The sequence below is a fragment of the Gossypium raimondii genome, chromosome 11 (assembly GCF_025698545.1).
Source record: "Gossypium raimondii isolate GPD5lz chromosome 11, ASM2569854v1, whole genome shotgun sequence".
Taxonomy (NCBI): domain Eukaryota; kingdom Viridiplantae; phylum Streptophyta; class Magnoliopsida; order Malvales; family Malvaceae; genus Gossypium; species Gossypium raimondii.
The window spans coordinates 4,031,583-4,047,056 of record NC_068575.1 but is presented as its reverse complement, the minus strand read 5'-3'; the positions used below and the strand labels follow the sequence as shown (position 1 = coordinate 4,047,056).

Here is a 15,474-nt window from a genome sequence, read left to right as displayed (position 1 = left end):
TTATACTGTTAACAAAATGACGTTGTTTTGGGCTTGGGCACCAATAGCCAAAACGACGCCGTTTCGTGCTCGACCCGATCCAGCCGACCCGCCTGCCCAAGGGGATCCGCGTGTTTTTGATGGAAGGGATAATTACATGTTTAGCCCTTCCACTCTTTGATGCTTTTAAAATTAGGTTCTTTTAATCTTTCGAATTTTGCCCGGAAATTTTTTTGTGTTTTCAATTTAATCCTTACCCGACTACGTCGTTTTAAAGGAAGGGCAATTTGCTTTGCTGGTCCCTCCATGTTTTGTGCGTATTCGAGCGTTCCGCCTTTTCGTTTATTTGCGTTTTGAACCCCGAATCTTGTTTTAATGTTTAATCTAATCCTTTTGCTATTTTGTTTATTTTTCTAACAAATTTCATATTATTATTATTATTATTATTGCTTATATATATACGTATATTTTTTATTTAATATATATACTTGTACACATACTTTTTTTTGTAATATATATACATATAAACATACCTATTTTTATAATTTATTTATATATGCATATATATTTATAATACACATACATATTTCTAACTTTTATATATATATATATATACGTCTTTTTACATATATATATTTTATTACTTTTTTATAGTTTTTATATATACTTATTTACATATATTTTTATTTATTTATTTTCATGAATACATACACATACTTATATGTTTTTTTATGTATATATTTCCATATAATTTACATATACAAACTCATATTTTTATATATTTTATAATTCATACATGTACATATTTGTATACTTTATAGCTTAAAACTATCTATATATATCTATATGCATTTTATGAATACATGTATATAAAACATACTTTTATACATCTTTCATAATATATATACGCATATGTGTATGCATTTGCTTGCTTACATGTTTATTTACAATAATTTTAAAAAGTATTCATATATATGTATATTTTTACATTTACATTATCTTATTTATTTCTTTATTTGTATTCATATTATTTAGAATGAATGCTTTAATATTATTGTTTGCATGTTTGCCATGGTGTATTATATTAGTTTGTCTTTTATTTATTTTATAGCCTTTGTTTTTATGTTACTTATATTATCATCTTTATCATTGTTTTACATCCATTTTCACTTGGGTTTGCCAAAAAATGAAAAATTTTAAAATATAAGTAATACTCAGTATTTGGGATCTTCGAGAGAATCGAGCCCTAATGTATTGGGTTTTGATTTTCTTCGTTGAATTTAAATAATCGAGATTACTCTTTTAAAAATGATAAAAAGTTCGTTATCAAGAATTCAATACGTTGTGTCCTAACGCATTGGATGTGACACGTTGTTTTCTCGAGACGAGGATTTTTCGAAATAAATGCAATATTCAATGTTTAATATTTTGAGAAATTGTGCCCTAACGTATTGGGTTGCAATTTCTTCATTTGATTTAAACAATTGAATATTCTTTTAAACTTTATTACACGAATCTTTTCAAACTCAAGTTTTAAACGATATCGGGAATTAATAAAGGATCGTGTCCTAACTTACTGGTCCTGATCCCTTTTTTAATCCAAGATAATTAAACATCTTTTAAATAAGTAAATTTTGACATTCATTCGCGTATCGGGAATTCGAGACATTGTGTCCTAACTTACTGGATATGATGCTTTCTTTCTCGATTAACGTGGAACGTGTCCCTTTTTTCCAAAATTTTTAACATTTTAATACAAGGATCGTATTTTTAAATTTCCTTAAAGTTTTCAATTTTTTCGACACTAAGACATTAAGTAATCAATTAGGTACCAATTTTGGACGTATCGAGGGTGCTAATCCTTCCTCGTGCGTAACCGACTCCTGAAACCATTTTCTAAATTTCGTGGGCCAAAACCGTTGTTTTAATAAAATTAAATTATTTATTAAAAACAACATTTTTCAAGGTGACCCAATCACACCTCAAAAAGGATTGGTGGCGACTCCCGTTTTCGTTTTCATTTTTTCAAAACCCAAGTCGACCCCGTTTTTCATCCAAAAAATGGTGTCAACAAATATATTCCTGTCTTCAATTATTTTCCATCTTAAAAACTTCCTTTCTCTTCTTTCTGCTTTAAATCTCTCGATCAACCATCAAAGTTCGAGTTCTAAACACCAACAAATTGGTATCAGAGCTATTTTCTTGAGGGATCTGTGAGGTTATTTGTGTGTTAAGATGGAAGGAGGATCCAGTTTTTCAGTTGTTGCACCACCAGTCTTCGATGGAGACAATTACCAGATGTGGGCAGTTCGCATGGAGACTTACCTAGAGGCTTTAGATCTATGGGAACCTGTAGAAGAGGATTACGAAGTCCCACCTCTTCCAGCAAATCCTACTGTGGCACAGATTAAAGCACAAAAGGAAAAGAAGACAAGGAAATCAAAGGCAAAAGCTTGCTTATTTGCAGCTGTGTCTCAAATGATTTTCACACGAATAATGTCTCTGAAATCAGCAAAGGAAATCTGGGATTACCTCAAGGCTGAATATGAAGGAGATGAGAGGATTCGTGGAATGAAAGTCCTGAATCTAATCAGGGATTTTGAGTTGCAGAAAATGAAGGAGTCTGAGTCAGTGAAAGAATATTCTGACAGGCTTCTCAGTATTTCCAACAAGGTGAGATTGCTTGGTTCTGAGTTGAACGACTCTAGAATCGTAGAAAAGCTACTGGTCACTGTTCCAGAGAAGTTTGAAGCCACCAATACTATTCTAGAGAACACCAAGGACCTGTCAAAGATCTCTCTTGCAGAGCTCTTGAATGCTTTACAAGCACAAGAGCAAAGAAGATCCATGAGGCAAGAGGGAGTGATAGAAGGGGCCTTACCTGTCAAGCATCAAGACAACAACAGGTATAAAAAGAAGAAAAATTTTAAAAACCAATCGACGAGTGGAGAAAAATTATCAGGCAATTATCAGAAGAGCAAAAGAGGAGGTGTCAAGAAATCCTACCCACCTTGTCACCATTGTGAGAAGAAAGGTCATCCACCATTCAAATGTTGGAAAAGACCTGACGCCAAATGCTCCAAATGCAATCAACTTGGACATGAAGCAGTGATTTGCAAGGTCAAAGGCCAGGTGCAAGAAGTAGATGCACAAGTAGTTGATCAAGAAGAAGAAGAAGATCATTTGTTCGTGGTTACTTGTTTCTCAAGCAGAGAATCAAGTGAGAGCTGGTTGATTGATAGTGGGTGCATAAATCACATGACCTATGGCAAGGAGCTCTTCGAGGAATTGAGAAATACTGAAGTCAAAAGAGTGAGGATTGGAAATGGTGAGTACTTGGAAGTCAAGGGAAAAGGCACAATAGCTATTACAAGTTATGAAGGTACAAAATTCATTTCAGATGTTTTGTTTGTACCTAAAATTGATCAAAATCTCTTAAGTGTTGGCCAGTTGCTGGATAAAGGCTATAAAGTGCTATTTGAGAATAAGCAGTGCTTGATCAGAGATGCTAATGGCAGAGACTTGTTCAATGTCAAAATGAAGGGAAAAAGTTTTGCTCTTAGTCCAATGGAAAAGGAGCAAATGACTTTTAAATCCAGAGTTAGTGCTACTGAGACTTGGCACAAGAAACTTGGGCACTTTCATCATCGAGGATTACTTCAAATGCAGTCGAAGAAGCTAGTGGAAGGACTTACAGACATTGATGATGATCTACCTCATTGTCGAGCTTGCAAATTTGGGAAACAACATAGACAAACCTTTCCTAAACAAGCCTGGAGAGCCTCGAAGAAGTTACAGCTTGTTCATACTGATCTTTGTGGTCCTCAGAGAACACCTTCGTTAAATGGTAACCTCTATTACATAGCCTTTATTGATGATCTAACAAGAATGTGTTGGATTTTTTTGTTGAAGCAAAAATCAGAAGTTGCTGGTGTGTTCTGGAAATTTAAAGCTAGAGTTGAGAATGAAAGTGGATGCATGATTCAGATTTGAAGATCTGATAATGGCAAGGAGTACACTTCAGAAACTTTTAATAGGTTTTGTGAAGAGGCTGGAATTGAGCATCAGCTGACGGCGCCATACACTCTACAACAAAATGGAGTCAGTGAAAGGAGGAACAGATTTATAATGGAGATGACTCGATGTATGCTTCATGAGAAAAGTCTTCCAAAAAGCTTTTGGGGAGAAGCTGCAAACACTGCTGTGTTCTTGCAAAATCGGATTTCAACAAAAGCTGTGAAGGATCAGACGCCATTTGAAGCTTGGTATGGTTACAAACCTTCTTTAAAGTTCTTTAGAGTGTTTGGCTGCCTGTGTTTCACTTACATTCCACAGGTCAAGCGTGATAAGCTTGACAAAAAGGGAGAAGCTGGCATTTTTGTTGGGTATAGCACTGTATCTAAAGCTTACAGAGTCTTTCAACCACACACTGGACGTATTATTGTGAGCAGAGATGTTTATTTTGTTGAAAATGAGCAATGGAATTGGGAAGACTCGATCAAGACAAACCAAACTTCTAGTGCACCAAATCGTTTTACCATTGGCAGCACATTAGAACAGTTTGAAGATGAAGGGCAAGATGTTTTGGCTGATGATGCACCTGTCAGAGGTACAAGGCTGCTCTCCGAAATTTACCAAAGATGTAACATGGCTATTTGTGAGCCTGCAGAGTATCATGATGCAAAAAAAATAGTCAACATTGGATGGCTGCAATGAAGGAGGAGCTTGCGATGATCAAGAAAAACAAAACTTGGTAGTTGGTTGATCGACCTCTGGACAGAAATATAATTGGAGTTTGCAGCATCTAAACAAGGAGAAGTGTTAAGATAATGTGTTTAAGATTGCCGCCATTTAAATTTTTTCTGTTACTAATTTTTGAATAATTCTCCTTGACTTTAGGAGATTAGTTTTTTGATTTGTTTGGTATATTATTACCATTTTTTTAGCAGATTTTTAGAACCTCTTTTTTCTATTTTTAGCTTGAACTTTTGTATTTAAATAGTTAAGGTGCAAATCAATTAATATATTCCTGTCTTCAATTATTTTCCATCTTAAAAACTTCCTTTCTCTTCTTTCTACTTTAAATCTCTCGATCAACCATCAAATTTCGAGTTCTAAACACCAACAGATCCTTTAGATAACAATTTTTGGTGTTGAAATTCACAAGTGTTTGGAGGTTTCTCAATGTTCCCAACTTCAACTTTGTTTTACGACTACATTTGTTAGGGAGATATAAATGTCTTAGTTTCTCCATCCTCCATAGAACTTGCAAGAGGCATTTTCTTGGTATGAAAAAATTATTTAGTAAAATAGATGAGTTTGAAAATTAATAAGGAAATGATTGAAGTCGGTACTTGGAGCACCCGACTTTAACTCGGCACCTTCAGGCGCCGTTTTTATATCTTTATCTTTTGCTCAAATGAAAACGAGGTACGTAAATCTTATAGATAGTCCTTCTATTTTATCAAATTTTAGTTAGTTTCAATTTTTGGATTTTTTATGTTTCAATATAATATTAATAGGTTTCAAACCAAGACTTTAGTGGGAACTACAAATAAATATGACATTTTTTTATTAATTTCTCCTAAGGAATTTATGTAAAATTTTGATAAAATTATGAGGGACCAATTTTGATAGTATTTCAGATTTTCCGAAGCATAGAAACAAGTTGTTCTTACGCTCAACTAAATGTAAAATAGAATTACTACTTTAGCTCTAAGTATCTTAATTATCACTTATACATAACGGAATTCAAACACAGGACTAATGAGTAACTAATAAGCATCTTACCACCAAACTAATAGGCTCATTCTAGTATAACTTGCCTAAAAATAAAATTTAAACCAAACAATCAGGGATAGGAATATAACAAAAAATTAATTAAAATTTTAAAGGAAAAACTTGAAACTAGAACCTCTCACACGTAACAATATCACCCAAGCACTGAACCGCATTAAATTATATGACATAATTCAACATTCCTTAATAAAGAAATTCGGAGCATTACAGAAGAAGCTTTTGATTTTTCGGTGGCATCTTAAATGGAGGAAGAATTGACAAATCTTAATATTAATGAGGATGAAGAGGAACTGGTGTAGGCCGTGGAAGATGAAATCGGGGCTGAGGAAGATTACAACCTGTGTTTGGTGGGGCGGGTTTTAACAGATAGTGTGATTCACTTTCCATCTATGAAGAATAAACTGGCAGATTTATGGCATCTGTTGGTGGAATAGTTATCACAAATTTTGGGGAGAAGAGAGTTATGTTTAGATTTTTCAATATAATTGATCTAAAGAGGGTGATGGAGGACATGCCCTGGTTCTTTAATAAGCACATTATCATTTTCCATAAATTAGAAGAGGGAGAAGATCCGATGCAAGTCCCACACATTTATGCCTTATTTTGGGTGCAAGTACATAATTTGCCAATGGGGTTTATGTCTGAAGGTATGGCGCTAAAATTTGGTAATTTCATTGGTTAATTCGTGGAGTATGATGCTGCGTTAGTAACAAGATGAGTGAGAAAGTTTAAACGTATTAGGGTGAACCTAGATGTTCGGGTTCCATTAATGAGAAAAAAGAAGATTATTTTTGAACAGTATAAGTCTACATACACTCAATTTCAGTATGAGAAGATTACATTATTTTTCTTTTTATGTGGTAGATTGGGTCATGGGGAAGGTTTCTGTCTCATTCGTTTAACACTAGGAGAGCAGGAAGTGGAGTTTGGTTGGGACAGTTCTTTGAGGGCTCCACGACGGAGGGTGGCGCTAGTTGTTAGCCAATGGCTGAGGGAAGAACCGGGGGATGGGGTTAGGATAGGAATGAAGTTGGATAAAAATCAAGAGGGAGGGCAAGTGAAGAGAACCAAACCGCTAAACCTAATCGACTAAATAAGGGAAAATTAGAGGGTTATCAAGGTAAGACTAGTAGAGTGGATGCTCAATAAAAAAACGAGTTTCTTTAATGCGTTAGCTAGTGATAAATTCATTGACATGAGTAAATGAATGGGGCAGGAGGTAGAGGAAAGGCCAATTGAATTTATAAAGGGGAAGAAAAGGCAACGAATACAGGAGGGGGCCAATTGGCATCAGTTACAAATAAAACAATGGATTCAAATGGACTTAATGAATTATCGGGGGATACTGGAAATCAAACCAGCCGTTAACAATGAAAATCTTAAGTTGGAATGTTCACTGTCTAGGGCAATCGCGGGCAGTTAGACTTCTCAAAAATAGCTTGAGACAAATTCGGCCTCAACTGTTGTTTTTTATCGAAACAAAGGTTAGTGCAAGATTGATTGATAAAATTAGAAGGAGATTTGGTTTTATGAATGGTATCAATGTTGGAGGTGATAGGTCTAGATGTGGATTATCCATAGGTTGAAAGGAGGAGGTAGGGATTACAATTAAAAGTTTTTCTAGCTCACATATTGATATTGAGGTAAGTGAGGGGGAGGGTACGAATGTGTGGAGGTTTACTGGATTCTATGGTTCACCTGTAAAAAGTTTAAGGAAAGATTCATGGAGACTATTACGGCATCTACGGAGATGCAGTCGACTACATTGGTTAGTTATAGGGATGTTCTCTTATGAGAAGAAATGGGCATTTGTGTGAGGAGAGGCAAATGGTTGCTTTTCGAGATGTCTTAAGAGGAGTGCGATTTGGGTGATTTAGGGTTCTCGAGGTGGTGGTTTACTTGGGAGAGGGGGAAGCTATCGGGAAATAACATCGAAAAGAGACTTGATAGAAGAGTAGTTGATTCCGGGTGGTGGGAATTATTTGATAAACATTGCTTGTACACATAAACAAGCCACCTAAACTAGTCATTCAACACCTAACTCATCAAGTTATCATCAACTTGTTTAATCAACAAAGAAACTAAAGAGAAAACCTTGCTGTTACAGCAAGTATACGTGCTGCAGCATGTCATCAAGCTGCATGCACTTCAACCAAAACATGTAACAGCAGCATGGTTGGCCAATATCAACAGTTGATACGGTTGGAAGAGATGGGGGTGGAGCAATTTAAAAACCTTTTTACTTTGAGTTTAATGCAGACTAGGTATTTAAAGACAGTTTTGAGGAGCAAGTTGCTGTTGGATGGGATATGAGTGAAGAGGATATTCCAGCAAGATTGGATGCGCTTGGCTCTAAGCTGGGTAGATGGGCCAATAGGAATAAGGTAGTTAGAGAAAGCAGAAAACAAGGGTTGTACGCAAGGTTGAGTGAATTGAATGAGATGGATTCAGTTGATGAGGTCCTGACGGAGTTAACGGATACCAAGTTAATTAGCATTGAATTTGGAAGCGGATAAGGAGGAAATTTTCTGGTAACAAAGGGCAAGAGTGAATTGGCTAAAGTTGGGGGACTGAAACACTTCATTTTTTCATAAGGCTGCGAGCTATAGAAAGGAAACAAACACGGTGAGGGGTTTGGAGGATGGGAGCAGTGATTGGGTTAGTGGGAAAAGAGAAATTATTGAAGTAGCAACAAAATACTTCCAAGATTTATTTGAACCAAAGCCAGTAAGAGATTGTGGAAGGTTGATTGAACAAGTTCGACCATGTGTTTCTGAAAGGTTGAATGAAGGATTATTGACTGAGTTCCGGAAAGAAGAGATCACAAAAGTAGTGAAATAAATGGCTCCATTGAAGGCGTTAGGTATGGATGGACTTCCAACCCTTTTCTATAAAAAAATATACTGGCACATTATTAGGAAGATATTGCTAGTTATTGTTTGGATGTGCTAAATGGTAGGAAGGACATAGAGGTGATTAATATTACGAATATTGTGTTAATTCCTAAAATAAATTCACCAAGGAACATGGGTCAATTTAGGTCTATTAGCTTTTGTAACGTCATCTATAAGATTATATCCAAGGTACTAGTAAATAGATTTAGAAATGTACTTGATATTTGTATAAATGACAATCAAGGTGCTTTTGTGTTGGGTAGACAAATCACCGGTAACATATTAGTGACATATAAAATTCTACATTTGTTCAAAAAAAAGAATGAGGGTTCGGTGGGATCCTTTGTCTTAAAACTCGATATGAGCAAAGCGTATGATAGGGTTGAATGAAGTTCTCTCAAACATATATTGTGCCGATTGGGGTTCTGTAATGAATGAGTTACTTTAGTAATGAGGTCTGTAACCTCTGTACCTTATTCGGTGGTGCTAATGGAATTAAAGGGGGTGAATTTAGGCCTACAAGAGGCTTGAGACAAGGTGACCCATTAGTCCCGTATCTGTTCATTATTTATGCTGAGGGCTTCTCCACTTTAGTTAACATGGCAAAGTGTGAAGGATTAATTGGTGGGGCTAGAGTGGGGAGAGGTGGGATAGTTGTGACACATTTGTTTTTCGCTGATGACACTATATTGTTTGGTGAGACTACAGAGGAGGGGGCGAATGCAATGAAGTTAGTGGTGGTCGAATATGAACAAGTGTTGAAAGTATTATATAATTATGAAAGAAATCTAAACGTTATTAATAGTTCCTTTTATAAAATGCCTTTTGATTATTTTTCTTTTTTCTATAAATATCTCAAATCAATTTATTTTTTAAATTTTTGTTATAATGATACAATTTTACCTTTAAATTCATTTACTTAAAAATTGAATGAATGCATCACACATTAATATTAATATCATATTATATTTTTAAGCAGTTACAAATTTGAAAATTATACCAAAAAGAATAAAAAAAAACAATTTCACCTGAACAACAATAGAATCCACACATATAAAAACTACAAGATAATTTCCACTCTCCAATTTTACTATACAAAGCTCTCACATCACGTACACAATTTCACACAGTACTGTTACAACCTTTCTAAATTACATTTGGTCCCATGGAGAACAGCAGCAGAAAAAAAAAAAAATGGCAATGGCTTCTATACCTCAAGAGGAAAAGTTTAAAAATGTCAATATCATATGAAGTAGTTGAAGAATCATGTTGGAGAACAAAAGATGAGACAACACCTTTTTTCACTTGAAATAAAAGACAATGCCAGTTAATTTCAATCTTCCAAATTGCATCTGCTGACCATCACCAACGTGCTTAACACCCTATTGAAAACATTTTCTACCACTTTTAATTCAAATGACAAATCCTGTGGGAATATGAGACATTGCCAAAAACAGAGTATAAGAAGCAAACCTAGAAAGAATCTAACCATGCAAAATAGTTTATATATAGACAAAAGGGTTAAGTATTTCCTACAACAAAGATTTATGAGTTACCTGGCATTAATCATAATTACTATCACTCGCAGTCTTGGAATATGATAGAAGGAACATGTCGGACTTTGCAGTAATCTTCTCCCCCTTCTTCCACTTTATCCTTGAATGTCTTTGGCATTGATTCAATCTTCAGTTCTTGGAGGGTTGCAATGAACCTCAGTCCATCTGGAAGCTTTTTTAGCTGTCTGCATTTTTGTATCTCCAATCGTTGAAGAGAAGCCATGGCTTCTTCACCCACCTTCCACTCCTCCAGATTGTTAAGCCCCTTAAGGCTTAGAGACTCAAGTTTAGCAAAAGCTTGTCCACAGCAAAACATTTCCTTTCCTATGAAAGCCTCTTCATGTAATTCAAGCATCCTTAAGTAAAGCAGTTTCTCAAGTGTTGGCATTGGATCTTCCTCAAGCTTGCATCTTCTCAACTTTATGTAAGCGAGATTTGAAGACAAGTAGTGGTACTCTGGTAACCTTCTTATCTCCACATCTAACCTCAACTTAGAAATGTTTTCGCAACTCAAAAGGAGGTGTGCCAAATGTCTTGGATCTATTCTTCCTTCATCATTGATAATAGACAAGGAATGAAGATATTTACTTTGGATGATAGGTGGATTCTTGTGCAACTCCTCCGTGTTAAAATCTTCAATATTGAAGGACCCTCGAATCTCCAACTCTCTAAGGTTTGTCATGTTGATAAGATCCTTTACATAACAATTCTTGGTGTTGAAGTTGACTAGTGTTTGGAGGTTTTTCACTGTACCCAACTTCAACTTTGTTTTACGACTACATTGCTGGGGGAGATATAGATGTCTTAGTTGCTGCATCCTCCATAACAAGTTAGGTACATGAATAGAGTATGACCAGTCGATTCTTAAATCCAATGTTTGCAAGCACCTTAAGTTGCCTAGAGATGATGGCAACTTTGAATTCAAGAACCTCAAATCCCTTAGGCTCAAGAATCTTAAATGGATGAGTTTACCAATGTCATTGGGTAACTTGCTTTGTGCTCCTTCTCTTCCTTCGTAATCTAACACTCGAAGAAAATTAAAATTATTGAACATATATTTCCAACTTCCACTCAATGAATTAATTACCACCCTACAACAAATATAACATATCCATATATCGACAGACTCTTCCATTTCCTTCGGTATAAACTCATCGAAGAGCAAAATTGATCGAAGACGTGGACTTTTAAAGCATTGGATCGGAAAATATTCGTGTACAGAAACTCTGCGAACCCTCCCAATTGTGGATAACTGGCGGGCATTTGACTGATCAGCAATATCGAAGAATTTTTCTTGTTTTGCCTTTGACAAGCAAACATCTCTCATTAGATCATGCATCTGAAAACTTCTCATCTTTAAGGTTGCAATGTCTCTTTCTCGTACTTGAATCATACATCTTTCTGCAAGCTCCATTAAATAACCTTCAGCCACATCTTCCGCTATTAGCCCTTCATCTCCTTCTTCTTGCTTTGATGAAACAATTCCTTCGGAAATCCATAACTGAATCAATCTATTCACAGGTATCTCATAATCCTCGGGAAATTGGCTTAAATAAAGGAAACATGGTCTTAAATAGGGAGGCAAATCATCATAGCTTAATAATAACACATCTTTTAGTACTTGACCTTTATCGTTCTTGAAGTATGATTTCACATTTACAGATACCTTCAGCCATTCAGTTAATGAAGAATACTTTGTAGCCAAAATTCCTCCTAATATAATGATGGCTAATGGAAGCCCTGCACAGTGTTTAACCATGTCCTCTCCTAACTCCTTTATTTTCGCATCAATTTTATAGCCTGTATAATACCAAAACAAAATTTCATAAAAATCAGTGACAACAGTTTAATAATTAACCACAATATTAACATACTCAACAATTTCAAATAATTAGTGAAGCAGGATGCAATGCAAGTTGCCGATAAATTAACCACAATATTACCACCAATTTAACAATTTGAAAAGTTATTAAAAAAAAAAATGGTTTTTGACAAGTGATTTCTTGCATGTGAGTCACTTATACACTTAGTATATCAAATGTAAATTCTTAATACAACACCACTTGAGCCTAAAGGTTTTAGTGAAGTGAGAAATTAGAAAGTAGATGAACTGAAATATTAAGAGCAAAATTACGGATTGAAGTAATTATTTTATTTTAAGATTAGCATAACTTTTAATTAATAATTTTAAATTAAATTAGCTCTACAAATGTGTTATGGTGTTATGATTTCTCCTCGTAATATGTATTTCGTAATGAATGATACGAATGAAAGTTAATTTAATTTAGTAAATCCTACAATTGATTTATGACATTGAAACACTTGGTTTTATAGTATTTTATTTGTACAAAAAATATCAAAATTTAACCAACTTCACGAAAATGCAATAATTATGCTAAAAGTTTACAACTTTTATTATATTAACTTCTATTATCATATGTTCACATGTGATTTTATATGTTTACTATTTACTTAAAATTTTAAAATATTTTATTTTTAGCTATGTAATTAGTGTAAAATAATATTTATTGTATGAATTATTAAATATAATTAAAATATATAAATTTATTAATTCAAATATTATAATATAAAATTTTCAAATCATAATTAAAATATTCTTAACATATTCAAAATATACTATAGTTTTATTTTATGTAATTAATACAAAGAAACATTATTCAAAATAAAAACTAATGAATATAATTAACTCTAATATTAATTAAGTGATTGTTAAGATGCTTAAAATTTTATCAAGTAATAACTCTATTTTCATTAATAAAAATTAACTTACCTTCTTTTTACATCAATTTTTAACTAATAATAATTACAATTATCACAACTTTTTTTTCTATACTTTATGCTTAGAGTTACATTCAAGTAATAACACTATTGAAGTAAAATAAATTATCTTAACTTCTAGTTTACTTCAATTTTTTAGATGTGAATTTAGAAATATGATCAAAATAAATAAATTGCTCAATTTGTATTAGATACTATGATTATTTAAATTTATTTTTATAAATTTAATATTTAGATACTACTTTATATAAGTTTACCAAAATAAACTACAAATATGATCAAATTTATCTTAAAATATTACAAAATTCATACAATAAATCAATTAACGAACTCTGGAAAGCTTTTGGGGGGGGGGGGCAAGACATAAACTCGGAAACAAATTGAGAAGAATGATGACTAAACATATATTAAATTTATTGAAGTGACATACACGTGGATGTCATGTAAGCAATTAATTAATTTTTAAAATTTTAAAAATTCAAATAAATTATAAAAATTATTTTTTTTAAAAATAATTATTCTTAAAATTCATAAAAAATTATAAATATATATTTTAATATTTTTTATTTCAAATAATTAATTAATTGCTGACGTACGTGGGCTGTCATGTGTATGTCTAAAATGGATGGCTAAAAAAAGTAAAAAAAATAAAGAGATGGCTAAAATGAAGTTTTTTGTAAAGTTGGTGAGGCAAATAAATTATTATGCCAATTTAAAATATAAAATTCTTTTAGCCAAACAAAAAAATAAAATGTAGAGCAAATGTTGCAATATATATTAAGATAAAATAATTTTGCGATTATGAAATCAATAAACATATTACCTGGAGAATTTGTTTGGGAGAAAGCAATCTTTTGAAATAGTTCCCAGCTCTGATTGTAGTCTAGCTCCTGCAACTCATATAAGAAACCATTTTTGTCGGCGTGTGCAACTATCTCCTTCTTCCGAGAGGTGAGTAAGATCTTGCTTTTCGTCTCTCTTGTTGAAAATGCTGGTTTTAAGCTATCCCAAGCCTCGATGTTCCAAACATCATCGAGTATCACCAAACATTTGTTTTCCTCAAAGAAACTAGATAACGTATTTGCTAATTTTTCATCATTCATCTTCCTGTCTTCTTCACTTAAGCTGGGAAGATCAGAGCGAATATCTTCCCAAACTTTTCTTTTTTGACAGTTTTCAGAAACATATACCCAAACCAAGTGCTTGAAATGACCAACAACTTGGCTGTGATGATATATTTTCTTGGCAAGTGTGGTCTTGCCCAGACCACCCATTCCGCATATGGAGACAACCCTACATTCACTTTGCTCATTGAGAAGAACTGTGACTAATTTCTTGACGTCATCATCCAATCCAACAATGTTATCATCCATAACATGAGGATAAGGCCGCCTTGCCTCCAGCCTTACAGTTGAAGAACTTGGTCTTTCTCCATCAACTTCGAACTTTGATACATCATACATCTGCAATTGTCGAGCCAATTCTTTGATTTTGGCTGTGATTTTCTCAATCTCTGACTTGATCTGGTGGAGCAGGCATCCCTCTTTGAGGAAACAAGCGCATCTTTTGATGCAATTTGAAAATCCACCTTTCCTTTTGGAAGCAACTTTGAAGGCAAACATCTCGATCACATCTTCAGCATCGTAGGCCAACTCTCTGATCTCAACAACGCTGGTACGTATCACCTCATGATCAACTTTTCTTGCGTCTGCCACTTTCAAGAAGCTTTGCATCCATCTCAGCTCACTTGCTAGGCTCTCAACTTGGTCATCGACGCCCCACAAGGATGTGACTTCTTGTGTTAGCTCGCCGATTGCTTTGAGGGCAGAAGAAACAGCAGAGAAATCCATGAGAGAGCAATTTTTTTTTTTTTTTTTGTGACTAAAGAGAGTTGATATCTTGGAATTTTTAGTTTCAGGTACAACTGATTATATGGTTAAAAGTTAAATTAAACCATAGTACAATTCTTGCTTGTGGACACGGGTTCAGGTGATTCCCATGGAAGGATAAGAATACTGCACAAGGGAAATTCGATTCTTATCCAATTGCTTTAGCAAGGAATCATAATTAATGGAAGCTAAAACAAGAACAACTAAATTTATTGAAACCAATCTTTTTTATTTTTATGTTTATGTTTATCAAATCCTTGCAGCATGTTTAAGTAAAGCACCAAAAAACGATATATATTGGCAAAAGACAACATTGTGCAATGTTTGAACTATAGATTCTTGCTTGTACCATAGGTTGAAGTGATTCTGATGATGTAACAAAGTACTTTGCAATGAAAATTGGATTCTTAACCCAATGCTTAGGCGACTGATTCTGAATAAAGAATAAATTGATGTAATCAAATGCCTTTTTCTTTAATCATCCATTGCTAAAAAATTGAGCAATGAATAAAAGGGGAGCCAATAATATTTGATCACCAATTAATACGGATTGTCAAA

The 15,474-nt window shown here is 33.9% G+C and overlaps 1 protein-coding gene across 1 annotated transcript; it reads right to left on the bottom strand.

The window, feature by feature from the left end:
- Positions 1 to 9,726: 9,726 nt before the first annotated feature.
- LOC105761292 (probable disease resistance protein At1g58602) lies at positions 9,727 to 14,995 on the bottom strand. Its single transcript, XM_012579067.2, has 3 exons — positions 13,851 to 14,995; positions 10,229 to 12,028; positions 9,727 to 10,098 (listed from the first exon to the last, which is right to left on the bottom strand). Exons 1-2 carry the CDS (start codon positions 14,875 to 14,877, stop codon positions 10,251 to 10,253), a joined length of 2,805 nt encoding a protein of 934 aa, XP_012434521.1. The 5' UTR covers positions 14,878 to 14,995; the 3' UTR covers positions 9,727 to 10,098; positions 10,229 to 10,250.
- Positions 14,996 to 15,474: the final 479 nt, after the last annotated feature.